Source organism: Erpetoichthys calabaricus, chromosome 2, assembly GCF_900747795.2.
Source record: "Erpetoichthys calabaricus chromosome 2, fErpCal1.3, whole genome shotgun sequence".
In the NCBI taxonomy this organism is placed as follows: Eukaryota; Metazoa; Chordata; class Cladistia; order Polypteriformes; family Polypteridae; genus Erpetoichthys; species Erpetoichthys calabaricus.
Window position 1 is genome coordinate 72,138,797 of NC_041395.2, and position 16,900 is coordinate 72,155,696.

Sequence of the window (16,900 nt, forward strand, 5' to 3'; positions counted from 1 at the left end):
CACAACTTTATTTAGAGTTTAAGCTATTTTGTTTAATTTCCTATCCATACTTTTTACACACACATACACACTCACTTATAGCATGCTGATTCGGAGTTAAGATATCAAAGAGTTTGGTACATGTGATTAACTTCAGAAAATCAACACAGACAGTTGGGGGGCATGTAAAATTTGTGCGGTCAGTGCATCAGTGTATTATTTAATTTAGTTAGTAAAAACACATCATAAAAAATGTATTTTCTACTTGAGGTATTGCTTTATAAGATGGTGGCACTGAATAAATATGTTGTGATTTTTATTAAATTGTGGAGAGAGAGAGAGAGATGTAAATGTAACAACTGGAATTTTTATTTGTAGACTCTTACATTAGCCATGATAAATACTTTATCCTGGTTAGGTTTTGTTTTTTTGCATATGCAAGAAATGTTGTTGAATTATAAGGAAGGTATTGGTATAAACAAACAAAATACATCTTTTATCTGTCCTTTGCTGTTTTTTTTTATTCAAATGCTCACATTCCTCAAATTAAAATCTGTTTTGTTTTTTTTCCTTAACAAGCATTTGATACCACAATGTTCAAAAAGTGAAGTACGATACAAAGTATGGTAAAATATTCTGTAAACCTTTTTTTCTCCCTATGTTTCCAATATGAAATAGTCATAAGGTTGAGGAATGTTTGAGACTGGGAATTCAGTGAAGAGGCATCACAATTTGTCATTAACGTGTATGTGTTACGTATCCCAACTTTTCAGCCAATTAAATTTTTACTTTTAATTTTTACTTTTAGTATTTGAGCAGATACTAGAATCAAAATTGCATTATCCACAAATGCAGTTTAATAATTTATTTATATCTTTAAAATATCAACATATTTTTATGGAGCTTTTGCACAAAGGTGATCATTTTCTAATGTGAGTTTTCTTTTTATCAGGATGGCTGGATGATATTGGTCTCCCTCAGTACAAAGATCAGTTCAGTGAAGCAAGAGTTGATGGAAGGATGCTTCAGTATTTGACTGTGGTAAATTGTATTATATTGTATTATTCTGTACTTTAAGAAGAAAGACTACTTTAGAGCATAATTCATGCAGCCTTCTTATCATTTAATATACATCCCCTGCTGTATTTAGCGTGGTTTAAGTACTGTCGATACATATCTGTCTTCAGTGTGTGCATTATATGGGAGAATAATTCTGGGTTTCTGGATTTTCAGCTGCAGAAGGTCCTCAAGATTAACATAAAATGCCTAAAGCTAGAGAAAAAAATGACACGCATTTTGCTCTTCTGTGCTTCTTGACCTACATCTTTTCCATCACATGTTATGAACCTAATCTATTAAATTAGCCGTTCTTATGCATCATCCAATAATTAATTTTATGTTTTAAGCTTTATAAGGAAACAATCATGCCACTGACAAAGGAAATGTTTTGGTGTAGGGAAGTTATCTGCAAAGACAATAAATTTTAACTTTTTTCTAATTTTTTACAAAGAAAAGAAGACTCCTGACTGCTTCTGTTTTCATCTTAGATATTATTACTTAAAGGTGAAAAGCTGCAATTTAAATGTTGCCAAACATAAAATGCATAAAACTGGATTTTGTATTCATCTTGTTCTCTCGGAAACATATTAAAAATGAAAAGTATTAAAGAGATTTACATTGTCACAGAAAAATAAAAAGCGAATAGGCATATCTGACACCGCTGTTTCAGGCTTGGTTCTACAACCTCAAATCAGAAAAGGTTGAAATTGTATGGAAAATGCAAATGATTTTTAAATTTACTTTGACTTTTATTTCATTGCAGACAGCATGAACCCAGACTATTTCATGATTTATCTGGTCAACTTCATTTTTTTTTGTTAATATATACATCCATTCTTGCATTTCTGGCCTGCAACACATTCCAAAAAAAAATTGGGACTGTTAAGCATGCAACACTTTGTAATACTGACAATTCTCGCAACACTTAAGACATTTTGGTACTGAGGATCCCACGTGATGAAGCATTTTAGGTGTTATTTTGTCCCATTCTTCCAGCAAACATGTCTTATGATGTGCTAAAGTAAAGGGTCATCTTTGACGCATTTTTTGGTTCAAAATTATGCACACATTCTCTATTGGGGTCAGGACTGAAGGCAGGCCAGTCTGGTACCTATACCATCTTCTTCTGTAGCCATGCCTTTGTAATGTGTGCAGAATGTGGTTTTGCATTGTCTTGTTGAAAATTCATAGGTGTCCCTGGAAAAGATGTCATCTTAAAGGCAGCATATGTTGCTCTAAAATCTCAGTGTACTTTTCTGCATTAATGCTGCCATCACAGAAGCATACTGTCAATTACCTTTGCCAAGGGCAATGAAACAACCCTATACCATGACAGCTTTTGAACTGAATGATCCTTTTCATCTTTGGTCTGTAGCACACAGCATCCATTTCTTCCAAAAAAGATCTGGAGTCCTGATTTGTCTGACCATAATACGCATTTCAACTGTGTAATGGTCCATCCCAGATGCCTCCAAGTCCAGAGAAGTCAACGGTGTTCTGCACCCTTGCACTTTATGCACTGAACATTTCAATAATTTCTTCATGCATTTGTTGAAAAACTGGAGATCCTCTACCCAACTTTGCTCCTCAAAGACTCGGCCTGTTGTGGATACTGCTTTTGTATCAAATCATGATAACAAACACCTGTTTGAAATCATATCATTATTTGATTTTTTTTACTTCATTACTGACTTTAATTTTGCCCAGTCCCAACTTGTGTTGCAGGGATGAAATACAGGAAAGGATGTATATTAGCAAATGAAATGAAGCTGACCAGACAAAACATGAAATATTTTGAAAATAAAAAAAAAAAGGATTTTACTGAATTCAAAAATTGATGAATTGTTGGAATATAAGTAGGAAATGCATACACAGTGCATCATAGATGCAAATATATGTCCTGCTTAATCCAATGACAGTGGGAAACAACATTGGACAGAGAACAGTATATGTGATGTAACTATAGTATAATCAAGGACAAGATCTTACAAATGACTGGGACTGCAAGACAGAGAAATGTATGCTAAGTATTTTGAGACAACATACTTCAATTGAACCTCAATAAAATGTACCTCAATGTACAGCATTAATGACCACCCAAAAATTTTGGTATAACAATTTTTTCCTTTCATATTTTCATGTTACTTAGCATGCATGATACTGTCTAGTGAATAGAAACATTCATTATCTTATGGATTTTTAAAGGCAGTTCCATTAATGCAGACAGGATCGACAGATGATGATAAACACAAACTGCATTCTACCTGCATTCTTACTGTGGTGTTTTAGCTCACATTTCTGAGAAGTTCAATCATAACTTACAGTGCCTTCCAGATAAACAGAGTAATGATCACAGAGGAACTAATCAGCAGTTTATCTCAGATTTTTAACTTAAATCTTCATAATAAAGTTTGCTTTGAAAAAAGTTGAATGGTATTCTGCCTACGATTGAAAAAATAACTGTTATGAGCATAACTTGGCCTTAATGATTCCAAATAACTATAATAAAAATAATGTATGCTGTATGTGTAATACGAATTCATATTTCCTTGTCAACCCGCAACCTTCTAGCATTTCTTTATCAATAACAGCAGAATTTATTTATATATCACAACTCAAAGTGCTTTGCCATAATAATGACAGAAGAGAGTTACAAAGCCAAGTAAGTAGTAAAGAACAGTTATTATAAACAGTTATAAAAGTCTAAATCAACTGTTTTAGGTATAGTGCATGTGAACATCTAAACATGTTTTAACACTATCTGAGAATTGCAATTGTTTGTTTTTTGTTTGTTTTTTGCAGTTTGGCCTACTGGTAGTGGGCAAAAATTAAACATTATAGAAATATTTTTTTAAATTTTTGTCTATCTGCAATCTGGCTTCATATAGGTATCAAAAGCATTACCAAATAATTACTGTTTTGAAAAAAAACATAAGTGAACAGTAATCAACCTTGCAGTTCTTTTCCTTAAACATATTATTTTCTTCCTGCAGAATGACCTTCTTTTTCTTAAAGTTACCAGTCAGCTCCATCATCTCAGTATTAAATGTGCTATTCATGTGCTCCATGTTAACCAGTTCAATCCAAATTGCCTGCGACGCAGACCAGGAGATGAGGTGTGTAGACCTACATACAATCATCACTGCAAGATGGTATAAAGTATTTAAAGGTTTTTTATGATGCAGCCTAGATACATACGTTGCTTTATGTTATTATTTTTGGAACTGGCTTAAAGTACTACAAAGAATCAGATGCATTATATCAGAGTAGTGAACTATCTTGAGTGTTGAATAAGCTGCCTGCTTGAAATGGGAAACTAATAAAAAGAGTAATATAACATTTATCAGTGTCAGTGTAGACATCATTTAAAATTCTTAGAATTTTTAAATATGCATGGTTTTCCTTAGATTAATTTTCTTTTTTACCAGATTTAATACTTCACATATCTATGTTTCAAAATATGCATACTCAAGAAAACTACATCTTCATACATACATTTTTTTAATTATACAACTACAGTAAATAAACCCTACGAATGTTCATTTTAATTAGGTAAATATTTTGAATTTTATGGTTTTTGTACTTGCATAGGGTATCTCTTATAGTTGCATGCCTAAGTAAACAGTAAAAAAAATAGAGAGCTATCCTCTTTAATTTTTTCAAGTATCAAAACGACACATTTTTATGTGTAATAATGCAATTATGAAACTATCTCCAAACACTTTCAGACTTTGTAACACTATGAAGATCATTGCGTTGCCATTATGGACCCTCTTCTGGCACAGACATTCTGTGACTTCTCAGTGTTCAAATTTCAATGTGTGGACCATTCATCATGACTGGATTTATGTTTTAAAGAATTAATATTCTGGTGTAATGTAATTGAAATATAAGTAAGTTGTTTGACATGATCTGGGTGACACCAACAGTTATACAAACAAATTTATTATGCATTTCCACCTGGGAAAGAATGTCTCTTGCATGCTTGCACAATATCATGAAAATATTGGGTTAATGAACTATGTTTAAGGTGGTATTCAAGATAAAGTTGTCTACAAAATTCTGCAGACTTTATATGGACAGGTCAGTCAAGTCTGCAAACCTAGTGGCCATTCATCAAGTCATGTACAATTAACAGCATTTCCAAAAGGTCCCATCAAATTATATACAAGTATGACCAAGTTATTTGTATTCTAGTGATGTAACTATCCAGCAGCCACTTTAGAGGTACTCGCATTTTTACAAAATATTCTTGCTGGTCTTAACTGCAGATAACACTGGGATTTTTTTTTTTTTATTTTAAAGTGAAGTAATTTCATTTGTAACCCATGCCTAAATACTAAATAAGTAGTTACAAATGTAATTGGTAACACAGTCATGCAAAGCCACAGGAAACAAGGTTCGATACTCACCTCTGATTCTTTTTTTGTATTATTTTTTTGGCCTGTGTATTTCAGTTCCCCCAGATCCCACCCCACTACCCCAAAACTTCTCAAAATCATCCTAGTTAGGTTTATTGCAAATTGGATTAATGACAATGATTGTATGTTGTAATGAACTGGCACCCAATTAATTGGGCTGTTTCTGGCCTTGAACGCTCAGGTAGACAAAGTTTCACAAACATGTTTGGAATTCATTAAGTTAGAATAAACCACTGAAATGCAAAGTATTATGTGTGATGTAGTATTATATGTGATATTTAATCTATGATGTCTAACATCATAACATGTCTAATTGAGAGAGGTAGGCTGAACATGTAGTGTTTGAGCATTTGTTTGTCAACACTGAGGAAACATGTTTAAATTGCACTATATTCTGTCAGATATACAGTACATGTCTAATTAAGTATAAGCGTGTCTGAGCTTTCCTTCAAGTTCTGAAGGAGAAAGTAATATCCAGCATTAGCTTAGTGATATTTGGTTGTCTTTTCTAATGTACTGGTGTTGTGACAGAGAATTAAAAATAGCTTTTTGAAAAATGATCGTGTACTTCAGCAAACCCTAAAGCAGGAATAAATCATGTCAGCTGTAACAGCAGGCTGAACTCTCATTAAAAACCATCTAAACCAAAAATGACACCAAAGAGTCAAAATCTATCAGTTCCCCATCTATGGAGGGAGATGGTTCACCCACATATCTGTCTTGAAGATGCACCAAACTGTTCATTTCTACTCCCTCTTGTGGTGTCTAGTGACCAGTTATTCCAGTTCCTTAGCTACCCACTCCCATAGAGGGACAGCGCTATGTTGCACCATAACAAATTAGTGAGAGTGTACCCTTCAACTGGGCACTAACTCTTTGTGTCCTCAGTTTGTAGCCCTGTTTGCTGTCTGTCGGCAATGAGGTCCTGCAGCATCTTACTTCCCTAAATTTGCAATTCCTGCTAAGAGAGGTTATTAATACACAGCCACCTGAAAGGAATGGGGTCCATCCTGGAGGTTTTATTTTGAACTTTCTCCTGGCACGTGCCATTGTGGTGTGTGCTTCTGCCCCGATAAACATTTGCCAGCTGGGCACCCCTCCATACTACCCTTAGAAAAAAAAAGTTTGGAGTAGAATGTATATTATAATACAATGTACAAGTATTAAGTAAAATATAATATCAAGCTGAAATTTCTCCCATTGCTAAATTACATGGAATGGTAGACATTATGGTAAACATTATAAATGGACTGGATGTGTGCTGATATGTGGCAGATGAGATTTAATGTTAACAAATGTAAAGTATTACAAGTAGGAAGTAAAAATGTTAGATTTAAATACACAATGGAGAAATTTTGTGAAGAAAACAGACCACCCTGGCTCACTACAGAAAGCTTGGTTTAAGAGCTGAATCGGGCCAGAAATGGCCTGGAGAGACTTGGCTGCAAATCTCTCAAAAGCTCAAACAGAACTTACTGTACCTATTAGAGTCCAATGCTGTAAACAAAAAAGCATATGAAAAATCCAGACTACCAGAGAATCGTTACCAGTAAGTTCCACATGTACATTTCTTTTATATATCCAAAATCTTGGATGAAGAATTTGTGGTCCTCATGTGGTAGCAATGTGGCACCGAAAAGTAAACAAAGTGAAGGTGCAAGAAATAAAAATATGATAACATAAATTATTATCTAGTAAAAAAAAAACTACAGAAAGACAAACAATAGTCATAGAATTAAGTACTACCAAATAGAAACTTCAACAGCATATAGATTCATAGGGTCATATAGTCAAGTATTGAGTGGAGAGTGAAGTTCTTACTTGCATGTGCTAATCAACATGCAGCATGTCACCCCTCCATAACTAGTAAGTATAAATACCTTACCTTGAACCTTATGTCTTCCTTAGTCTCAGAGCATATTTATTAGTAAACATACAATAAATAAAGTTTGAAAAATTATAATTATAATTGTATTAATACATATATTAAATTCCTTAACATATTGTCAAAAAATGTATGGCTTGCAAATTTTAGCAAGATAGGTGACATGACTTTATGGAGCATAATAGCTGGATAATAATTTTCATTGCTCTTTAAAGAATATAAATGTATTCTGTCCTCTTGTCTATACTAATAATTGAAGCTGGAAAATATATACACACAATAATTACCAAATATAAGTATTATATATGATTAAAATAGTCATTCAAAAAAAGCATGTCATAATGTGCAGTATATGAAAATAAAATAACATGCCTTTTTCTTCTAATATTAGCACAACACAACTCCTTCTGAAGTGGTACAATGGTCCAACCATAGAGTAATGGAGTGGCTGCGTTCTGTGGATTTGGCAGAGTATGCACCAAATCTCCGAGGCAGTGGCGTGCATGGTGGGCTTATTGTAAGTGAACGCTTGAACAGTTTTATATAGTGACAAACTGACATGCCTTCTAATCAATTTTGTTTTTTGTTTTTCCCATTTTTTTATTACTGTCATGATTGTGTTTAATTTATTTGTCTGTAATTGAAATTTGTTTTTTTTTTTTTTTTTTATGATTTGCTAGTTTGCTTATTTATTTGTTTGTCCAGATTTTAGAGCCTCGCTTCAATTCTGATACAATGGCAATGCTTTTAAACATTCCAACACAGAAGACCCTTTTGAGAAGACACTTGACTACCAACTTCAACACATTAATTGGTTTAGAGGCACAGCAAGAAAAAAGAGAGTTCATGGAATCCTCCACATACACATCTCTAACAACTACTGCAAAAGTCCGGGTAAGGGTCTGATTAAATGAATACGACTTTATAAAGTTGAATTTATACATCATAAATTGTATTCTTTCAGTGTTAAATGAGCAAAAAGGGAAATACTTGTGCATAAGAGCCTAAAAGTAACGGTACCAGAAGCTTGGACTTCATCATTTCTAATTACACAAACCAAATTTCTCATCTTTTTTATTTATTTTGTACCCAGAAAGAAAACCGAAAAATTCTAGACAAACATAACTTGGTATTTTATGCTTTCTTGAACAATGTAAGCAAAACCAAGAAAACTTTGGGGAGAAATGTACTAAATTGCCTGCTTTTAACCCATTTTATTGAAAGCATCTGACTGCATAGCCAAAGAACCATATTTGATCATCATTTTCTCATTGAAAAGAGAAAAGTGTTTGGATTTCAAATTACATTTTTTCTTTTAAATATAAATTTCCAAAGTTGTTATGTAATTCAGTCGTTTGCTTATAGCCCATGATCAATGTTTATTACATAAGCTGATCATATCTCAAGTATAAATTGGTTTCTCTCAACAGACAAAGTGACATTTCTTAAAATGCATCAAATCAAATTAATTAAATTGTTGATTTTATACAGTTTATAGTTTGGATTTGATACCCTCCTTTCTCCAGCTTAATTTGCTTTAAGTTGTGTAAGATCTTATATGAAAACTTATTTTTGACTGGGACATTGTGATCTACTGTGGTGGCCTTGCACCCTGCCTGGGGTTTGTTTCCTGCCTTGCGCCCTGTGTTGGCTGGGATTGGCTCCAGCAGACCCCCGTGACCCTGTAGTTAGGATATAGCGGGTTGGATAATTGATGGACATTGTGATCTACAATTAATAGAAATGAATTAGTATAATAGTACTTTTTTCAAGATATTAATGCGCATGTTCAAATACTTAAAGCCACATCTCCCTCACAAGTTATGATGCTACTACATCTGAGAAGGACATCCCAGTGAATCGCGTTTTCACTCTGCAATCACAGGGGGCACTCAACATTAACAAACTCCTACCCACAGGTCATATTTATAAAACCAAATGTTGATCACTAATGCAATTCAAAACCCTCTAAACTTGTTTTTAGAGGTAACACACAACCCCACCAACTATCTTTCTGTCATACTGCTTCTCCTTGATGTGTTACAACCTTGTCAAAAAAGGTGCTGAAATTTTAAATGGAAATGTAATAAAGAAAGTCAAAGTTGATATATTTTAGTTTGTTTTTCAAACTTAAAAATGTTAAAAACATGTCCCCTTTTGTCTTTCCTAGTGGTGTTTAAATGTGGATTTATTTAGATTTTTAAAACAGAAGAAACAAAAATTGATATGTTTCTTTTTTTGTCAAAATTTAGCCAAAGAAACTTGGATTTTCAAACTTTGGACATTTGAGAAAGAAAAAGTTGGATGATTCTGTTGATTATATTTGCCCAATGGACAGAGGCCATCCTTCAGTAAATGGAACCCCAGACTCTTATGGAGGAGTCCGAGGACTTAGCCCAATCTTTGACAAGGACTTGGATGAACTGGTTCAGGTGGGACAAAAAAGCTGAAATCATGCATCCCATCTCGATGCTGCCAAAAATCTAACACCCAGTAACATTTTGCCATCTTGTAACAATTAAAATGCTGACCCATGGGCATGAAATTATGTAGGATGTACTAAAAAGGATACTGACTTTCAAAATCTCTTGCAACTTTTAGATCTTTTTTCTAATTGATGGCCATGTGTTTGTCGTTTTCCAGCTGATATATACAGAAACCATTTTACATTTTTATTTTTTGTTGTGCCTATTTTTAATAATTTCATTGGTTGTGCATTTTGAATGTTTCAGTATAAACCGCTTGCACCATTGATAACTCATTTATAGTATTAACCTCTTATTTGTTGCAATTTCAGTTTGAAAGTTTCAAAGATTTTTGTATCATGCATTTTAGCATTGTTCATTTTTTGGTTAGCATATTTAATATTTATATGGATTAATTATACAACAAAGCCTTGAACACTACAGAAACAAAAGAACTCAGAATTATAATTCATTATTCACTTTATTTGGTATTTGAAATAAGTGAAAGAAAGATTATTTTTATAGAAAATATTTTGTTGTAATTAGAAATTGTATATACTCTGTACTATATATAGCACACAACTAAATCTGATTGACAATAAATCAAATTTAGTAAATTCAATTGCTGCACAGTTGTCTTTTCATCTTGGGTGCTGTGAAAATTACTAATACATACGGTATTGTAGCTTTTGTAATATAATATTAATCACATCAAGTTATTGATTGTGTATCAATCAGATATGAATGTATATCAAATCAAATTAGTCAAACTGTCTTGCACTGTTAAGATTTCATTATGACTATAATATAGTAGATAAAAAAATCTTTAAAATGAAAAAATGAGCATGTGATGTGGTCCTTTGTTTTTAATAATATCAGCCATTTCCAGGATGTAGCGTGTTTTTAGTTTGAAAAATATGCTTCTACTAAAGGCTTTCATGTTTTGTTGCATTTGGTAAGTTTGTTTAAACTTGTAACATAATTTTGTTATACTCATTATTAACTTTAATAACATTCATTGTCTAACCTTTCAACATAGAGATCATTGCTAAATTATGAGTTTGGTAGTAGAAGGATGATTGCATGTGGCAAGTGGTCTTTTTGAAAATCAGCTCAAGGTATGTAGAGAACACAGAATTGTTTAAATCATTCATTTTAGAAAAACTTAATTAGATTAATTTATTGAATTACATATTTTATGTCCATTTATGGCACTGATTTTTAAGATTTAGAGTTTTGTTCCAAAATGAAAATATTTAATGTATGATATTTTTAATTCCACATACACAGAGTATAATAGTACCAGGAATAATTGCAGGTTCCTGATTTAAATATCAAATTAACAAGCCTATCTCTCATTTTTTGCTTTTTCACGTTTCACCTTGTTTTTCAGGAAGTGGCTGTTTTTCAGACGTGACTGCTAAATTAATTAGTACTAGTGGGACATGCAGACCTCTGGTTTTCAAATAAAAGGAAATTGATAGGAATGTAATCCATCATTACAATGATAAGCTTGAATATGAATTTTGAACACATAGGAGTGACTGGTAAATATCCCGATCCCCAGTTACACTTCAGCACATGTACATAAAAATGTTCTTTAGACTCCAGCAATATGCAAGTATAAGAAATGTATTTAACAAAGACAACTTTGGAGCACCATATACAAGAACTGTCACTCTTGCATTGTCTGCACAGGTGTGCTAATAATCCTTTGTTAGACATAGCCTTTGTAGTTTATGAATATACAAGTATATTTAGCGTAAAGAATCAGAATATCTTTATTGTCATTATAACAAATACAACGAAATTAGGTGCAGTCCCTGCGGTGTCAAAATATAAATAAAATAGTATAAGAAAGGATAAGAAGAAATAAGGTAGAATACAAAAACATTCAACATAAGACCTTAATTGCACATGAACACTGTTGCACAAGATGTCATCTATTGTACTGCTGCATTGGAGGTGATTAGGTGGCATTCAGTGCCCTAATAGCAACAGGGTAGAAACTGTTACTCAGTCTATTAGTCTTTATTTTGATGCTCCTATATCTTTTGTCTGATGGCAACAGTTGTCATGAGCGGGGTGTAAGGAGTCTTTTAATATGTTTTCTGCTTTCCTGAGGCAGCAAGAGCCGTGCTGTTCATCCAGATAGGGTAAAGAACAGCCGATGATCTGCTGGGCAGTCTTTATGATCCGTTGAATTGTTTTCCTCTGCGCTGTTGTGCAGCTGGAAAACCACATGCAGAGGCAGTAGCACAGGATACTCTTGATAGAGCGGCGATAGAAGGACACCAGCAGTTTTTGGGGGATGTTATTTTTCCTGAGGTCTCTCAGGAACTAAAGTCTCTGCTGAGCCTTCTTCACCAGCTCAGCTGTATTCACACCCCAAGACAGGTCTTCCATGATGTGGACTCCCAGGAAGCGGAAGTCTGACACCCTCTCCACACAGTTCCCTCCAATGTAGAGTGGTTTGATGTCCGTTTTCTTTTTCCTGAAGTCCACAACAAGCTCCTTGGTCTTACTTGTGTTCAGGAGCAGGTTGTTGTCAGTGCACCATGCTGTCAGCTGCTGCACTTCGTCCCTGTAAGTGGATTTATCCTCCCCAGAGATGAGCCCTACCACAGTGGTGTCGTCTGCAAATTTGACAATGGTGTTGCTGTGGTGGGCGGGAAGCAATCGTGTGTACAGCGTGAAGAGCAGGGGGCTCAGCACACACCCCTGAGGAGAGCCAGTGCTGATGCTGATGGCCGAGGAGATGTGAGGGCCCACCCTATCCCTTTGTGTGCGGTCTGTCAGGAAGTCTTCAATCCATCGACAGGTGGAATACGGGAGTCCCAGGGCTAGCAGCTTGCCCACCAATCTGTGAGGGAGGATGGTGTTAAAAGCAGAGCTAAAATCGATAAAGAGGAGACGTGCGTAGCTCCCCTGGTGGTCCAGATGGGACAGGTTAGCATGGAGAGCAGCAGCAACAGCGTTCTCAGTAGACCTGTTAGCCCAGTAAGCAAATTGGTGTGCATCAAAGGTGGGAGGGATGAAGGACATGATATGACTCCGGACCAGTCTCTCAAAACACTTCATCAACACCGGGATGAGCGCTACTGGCCGATAGTCATTCAGGCAGGTTATGGGTGAATTTTTTGGTAAAGGGAGTAAGATGGAGGATTTCAGACAGGGAGGAACTGAGGCCTGGGACAGTGACAGGTTAAAGATCTTTGTGAAGACCCCAGCCAGCTGCTCTGCACTGCTCCTCAACACACGTCCAGGGACACCATTGGGACCTTCTGCCTTCCTAGGATTGACAGCCTGGAACAAGCATCTCACCTCGTGTTCCTCCACCCTAAGGGAGGGGGCGATGTTGTTGTGAGTTTCTGCTGCGTGTGTAACAGCTGCCTCTAGTAGTTCCATCTCAAAGCAAACAAAGAAGTGGTTCAGCTCCTCTGCCATTGAGGCCTCACCTTCAGCAGCTCCATGGCTGGTCCTGTAGTTGGTGAAGTGCTAGTCTCCCTGCCAAACCTGCCTGCTGTTATGACTGTCCAGGTACTCCTCAATCCTTCTCCTGTAGTCCCTCTTAGCCTTTTTGATGCCTGTCTTCAGGTTGAACCGTGTCATGCTGTAGAGAGCCTTGTCACCACACCTAAAGGCAGTGTTCCTTTCCTTCAGCAGCCACTGAACCTCTCTTGTCATCCAGGGCTTCTGGTTTGGGTAGACACGGATATGAAGCTGATAACATGTTAATATAATATACAGTAAATGGGTCCATATTTGCCTCCGTCTGAAACTATGTGGCTAACTTATGGTCCACATACTACAATAATTTCATCCTACTTAGTGTAGTTAGACAAAAGATAGTATAACTGAAAAGCTTATTAGACTAAAAATTTTAGAGAAACGTTTTTCGGTACAGGAGCTCTCGAAACCGTGTAAGTATTTGTGTGGTCCTCAAATAAAAGGGAATGGAAAATTATTCTTGCAGCTCCTGTAGAATTTCAGGTTGATCTTTCGTTTTCGGTATGCGTTGCAGTATCTTGCTGCGTTATCATTTGTATTTCATCGTTAGTGAAGTGTTTCCTGCTTTTAGGCCAACACTGAGGAACGGTCAAGGATGCTGTTGATTTTCTTGGCAAAACAGTATGCATAACTTTGTTTTGCGAGTGAAGTGTAAAGTCGAGGAGGAAACTGTCAGTGTTTATGCCGCCTGCATTTTTCACCCCTCAGTTGACACGTGTGTCATTGGCATGTAGAATATGGCAGATTGCTGGGAGTTGCTTCTGGACGTGCTGCTGTGACTTTCCTGTCACTGTTGCATGAGTTCTGTCTATGTCAGAAATACTAAGTGTACACTGTGTGCTCACACCTCCATTCTGTTTGCACACAGCCGTGTATTTCTTATCTGCAGGTATGGCTCCAACAACTTTGGTGGCCATGAGAAGGACTGAAAGCCAAATTTTGGGGTTGCCATGAGCCAGACATCAAAATCATGGGCCACATTGCATGTTTCACAGCATAACCTGTCAAGCAAGACCAACATCAAACTTCAATGGCTAGAGTGTGGAAGTTTTTTTTTTCCATGACACACTCACAGTCCTTACAATTAATGTTTCCTAATGTGTATCTTCACCAATATTCTGTAGCTAATATCTATTTGAACTGAAAACATAATAGAAGTAAGACACACAGCTGTTCCATTCATTCATCCATCCATCCATCTTCCTTACCCGCTTATCCAGCATAGGGTTAGGAGTAGCTGGAGCCTGTCCCAGCACAGGGCGCAAGACAGGAACATCACTGGGACAGGGTACTAGTCTGTTCCATTCATGTATTTTCTTACCTGCTTTTACCTACTTTTTCACTCAATAAATGAATATAAAATGTTACATATTTGGTTTGCCAGCATTAATAATAAATAATTATATTGTACAAACATAGTTACTATAAATGCACCAAAATATTTTTATTGTTAATGTGATGTGAGCACTTAGGTGAATTTTCAAATCCTTTAATGAATCCTTGTATGCTTTTATTAGTGTTCTTGCAGTAATTCACAGGTTATGTGCAATTTCTCTCCGAACTTCAGTTAATGGCAAAATAGGATTTTTTCCTGTTTTCTTTTGATTACATGCTGTGGATGTGTTTCTCTGGAATGGAAAAGTCCTAGGTCATATAAGATAGTGTCAACTATAGTGTTACTGCTCCAGTGGTGAATTGCAGTCCTGCCATTAAAACGGTGTCTGTTCCTTATTCTTCACTTATATCAAGTTTATTTTTTTATTTAAGTTCTTTGAAAGTTATCCTCTTCATAAAATTATAATGTACAGTATGTCGTTTTCTTAGTTTATTTGGACAAATTAAACTTGATTAATATAACTGCTGCCCAATTTTACAGATAGAGGTTACAGAAGGGACAATGAAACAAATTGGTGTACTCTCTGAAGGCATCAGTAACCTTACGGTGAGTATTTAAAAGGAGTTATGATAAATGTAATGTTGCATTGTTTTTGTTTTTTTTTTTAATTAACAAAAAGTCTTACACATTTTTGGACATTTAAATCACTGTATGTCAGTGTTTCCCAAACTTTTTTAAGGTACAAGCTGTGCGCTGTACTGTTGAGTGACAAGTACAATATCAAATATTCAACGATAAGTACAAGCTATACCCATTTTCTTAAAGATGGATACATTTTTTCCAAAGATTATTGGAACCTTCTATGTTTGGCAGTGAGAAGAATAAAAAGAAAAAAATAGATTGAAAAGCGATGAATAGCTCAGATATGGTTTTACTGTTATTTAAAATAAATCCCAGCATGTCGTTTGACGGGGCGGCACGGTGGCACAGTGGGTAGCGCTGCTGCCTCGCAGTTGGGAGATCTGGGGACCTGGGTTTGATTCCTGGGTCCTCCCTGCGTGGAGTTTGCATGTTCTCCCTGTGTCTGCGTGGGTTTCCTCCGGGCGCTCCGGTTTCCTCCCACAGTCCAAAGACATGCAGGTTAGGTGGATTGGCGATTCTAAATTGGCCCTAGTGTGTGCTTGGTGTGTGGGTGTGTTTGTGTGTGTCCTGCGGTGGGTTGGCACCCTGCCCAGGATTGGTTCCTGCCTTGTGCCCTGTGTTGGCTGGGATTGGCTCCAGCGGACCCCCGTGACCCTGTGTTCGGATTCAGCGGGTTGGAAAATGGATGGATGTAGTTTGACGAGAAGTGTTGTCAAAAGAAAATATGAAGCTATCAAAGATACTTCAACATTTAAATACCAAACATCTAGACAAAAAAGTCAAGCCTGTGGAATTCTTTGAAAGAAAGCTAAATTACCTCGACAAGGAGCAAGCCATTTTTACTTTGGCAGTGACTACCAATGAAAAAAGAATTACTAGCTAGTTATCAAGTTGCATTTCGCATTGCAATAGCCAGTAAGCTGCATACAATTGCTGAAAACTTGATTTTATGGACAGCTGTTGATATGGTGCAAATAATATTTGGTCGTAAAACAATACCTCTCTCCAATAATTCGATCCAAAGAAGAATAAGTGTCTAGCAGAAGATAATAATAATAATTTAATAATAATAATAATTTTTATTTATAAAATTTAATTTCTGGTCAACTTCAACTGACAAAACAACATTTGATTCATTCCAGTCATTCAAGAACTCATTTTAGCAATGTTTAATATGGTAAATTCTGAGCTCACGCTTTCCATGTTAGCATGACCCTTGAGCCTTCTTCTAGCAACTTCCTCCATTTGTATTCTGAATTGCACTTGCTTAATACCACTTCTCTGATTTGATTATCTCTATCACCCTCGAAACCACTTTCTTTAGCTGCTTGCCTAACAAAACTATTGAATAGTCTCATCTTGATTTTGTGTCAGCTGGTAGAAAGCTTGCCTTGCAAAAGTTATGTTCACCTGAGGCATAAAGTAAGTGTTTAATGCAGCTAATGTTCTGTTGTAATCTGCTGGCCTACTGGTATTTTCCAAAGTATAAAATGCATCCTGCATATCCAGACCCGTATGGTGCAAAAGTAATGCCCTTCTCCGTTGTTTTGTCGCTTCCAATACATTATGTGTTAAAATTAGTCCTTTGCCATCCGCAAACAAC

General features: G+C 35.8%; 1 protein-coding gene across 13 annotated transcripts in view; it reads left to right on the top strand.

Annotated features, from left to right (window-relative positions):
- Window positions 1–16,900, top strand: part of ppfibp2b (PPFIA binding protein 2b) — a 306,312-nt gene that overhangs the window by 272,060 nt on the left and 17,352 nt on the right. For all 13 annotated transcript variants that reach the window (XM_051922751.1, XM_051922758.1, XM_051922761.1 and 10 more), the window contains 6 exons: window positions 932–1,020; window positions 4,032–4,154; window positions 7,736–7,861; window positions 8,050–8,238; window positions 9,597–9,776; window positions 15,196–15,261. In XM_051922751.1, the coding sequence (XP_051778711.1) occupies window positions 932–1,020; window positions 4,032–4,154; window positions 7,736–7,861; window positions 8,050–8,238; window positions 9,597–9,776; window positions 15,196–15,261 (773 nt within the window). The remainder of the gene's footprint in view (window positions 1–931; window positions 1,021–4,031; window positions 4,155–7,735; window positions 7,862–8,049; window positions 8,239–9,596; window positions 9,777–15,195; window positions 15,262–16,900) is intronic.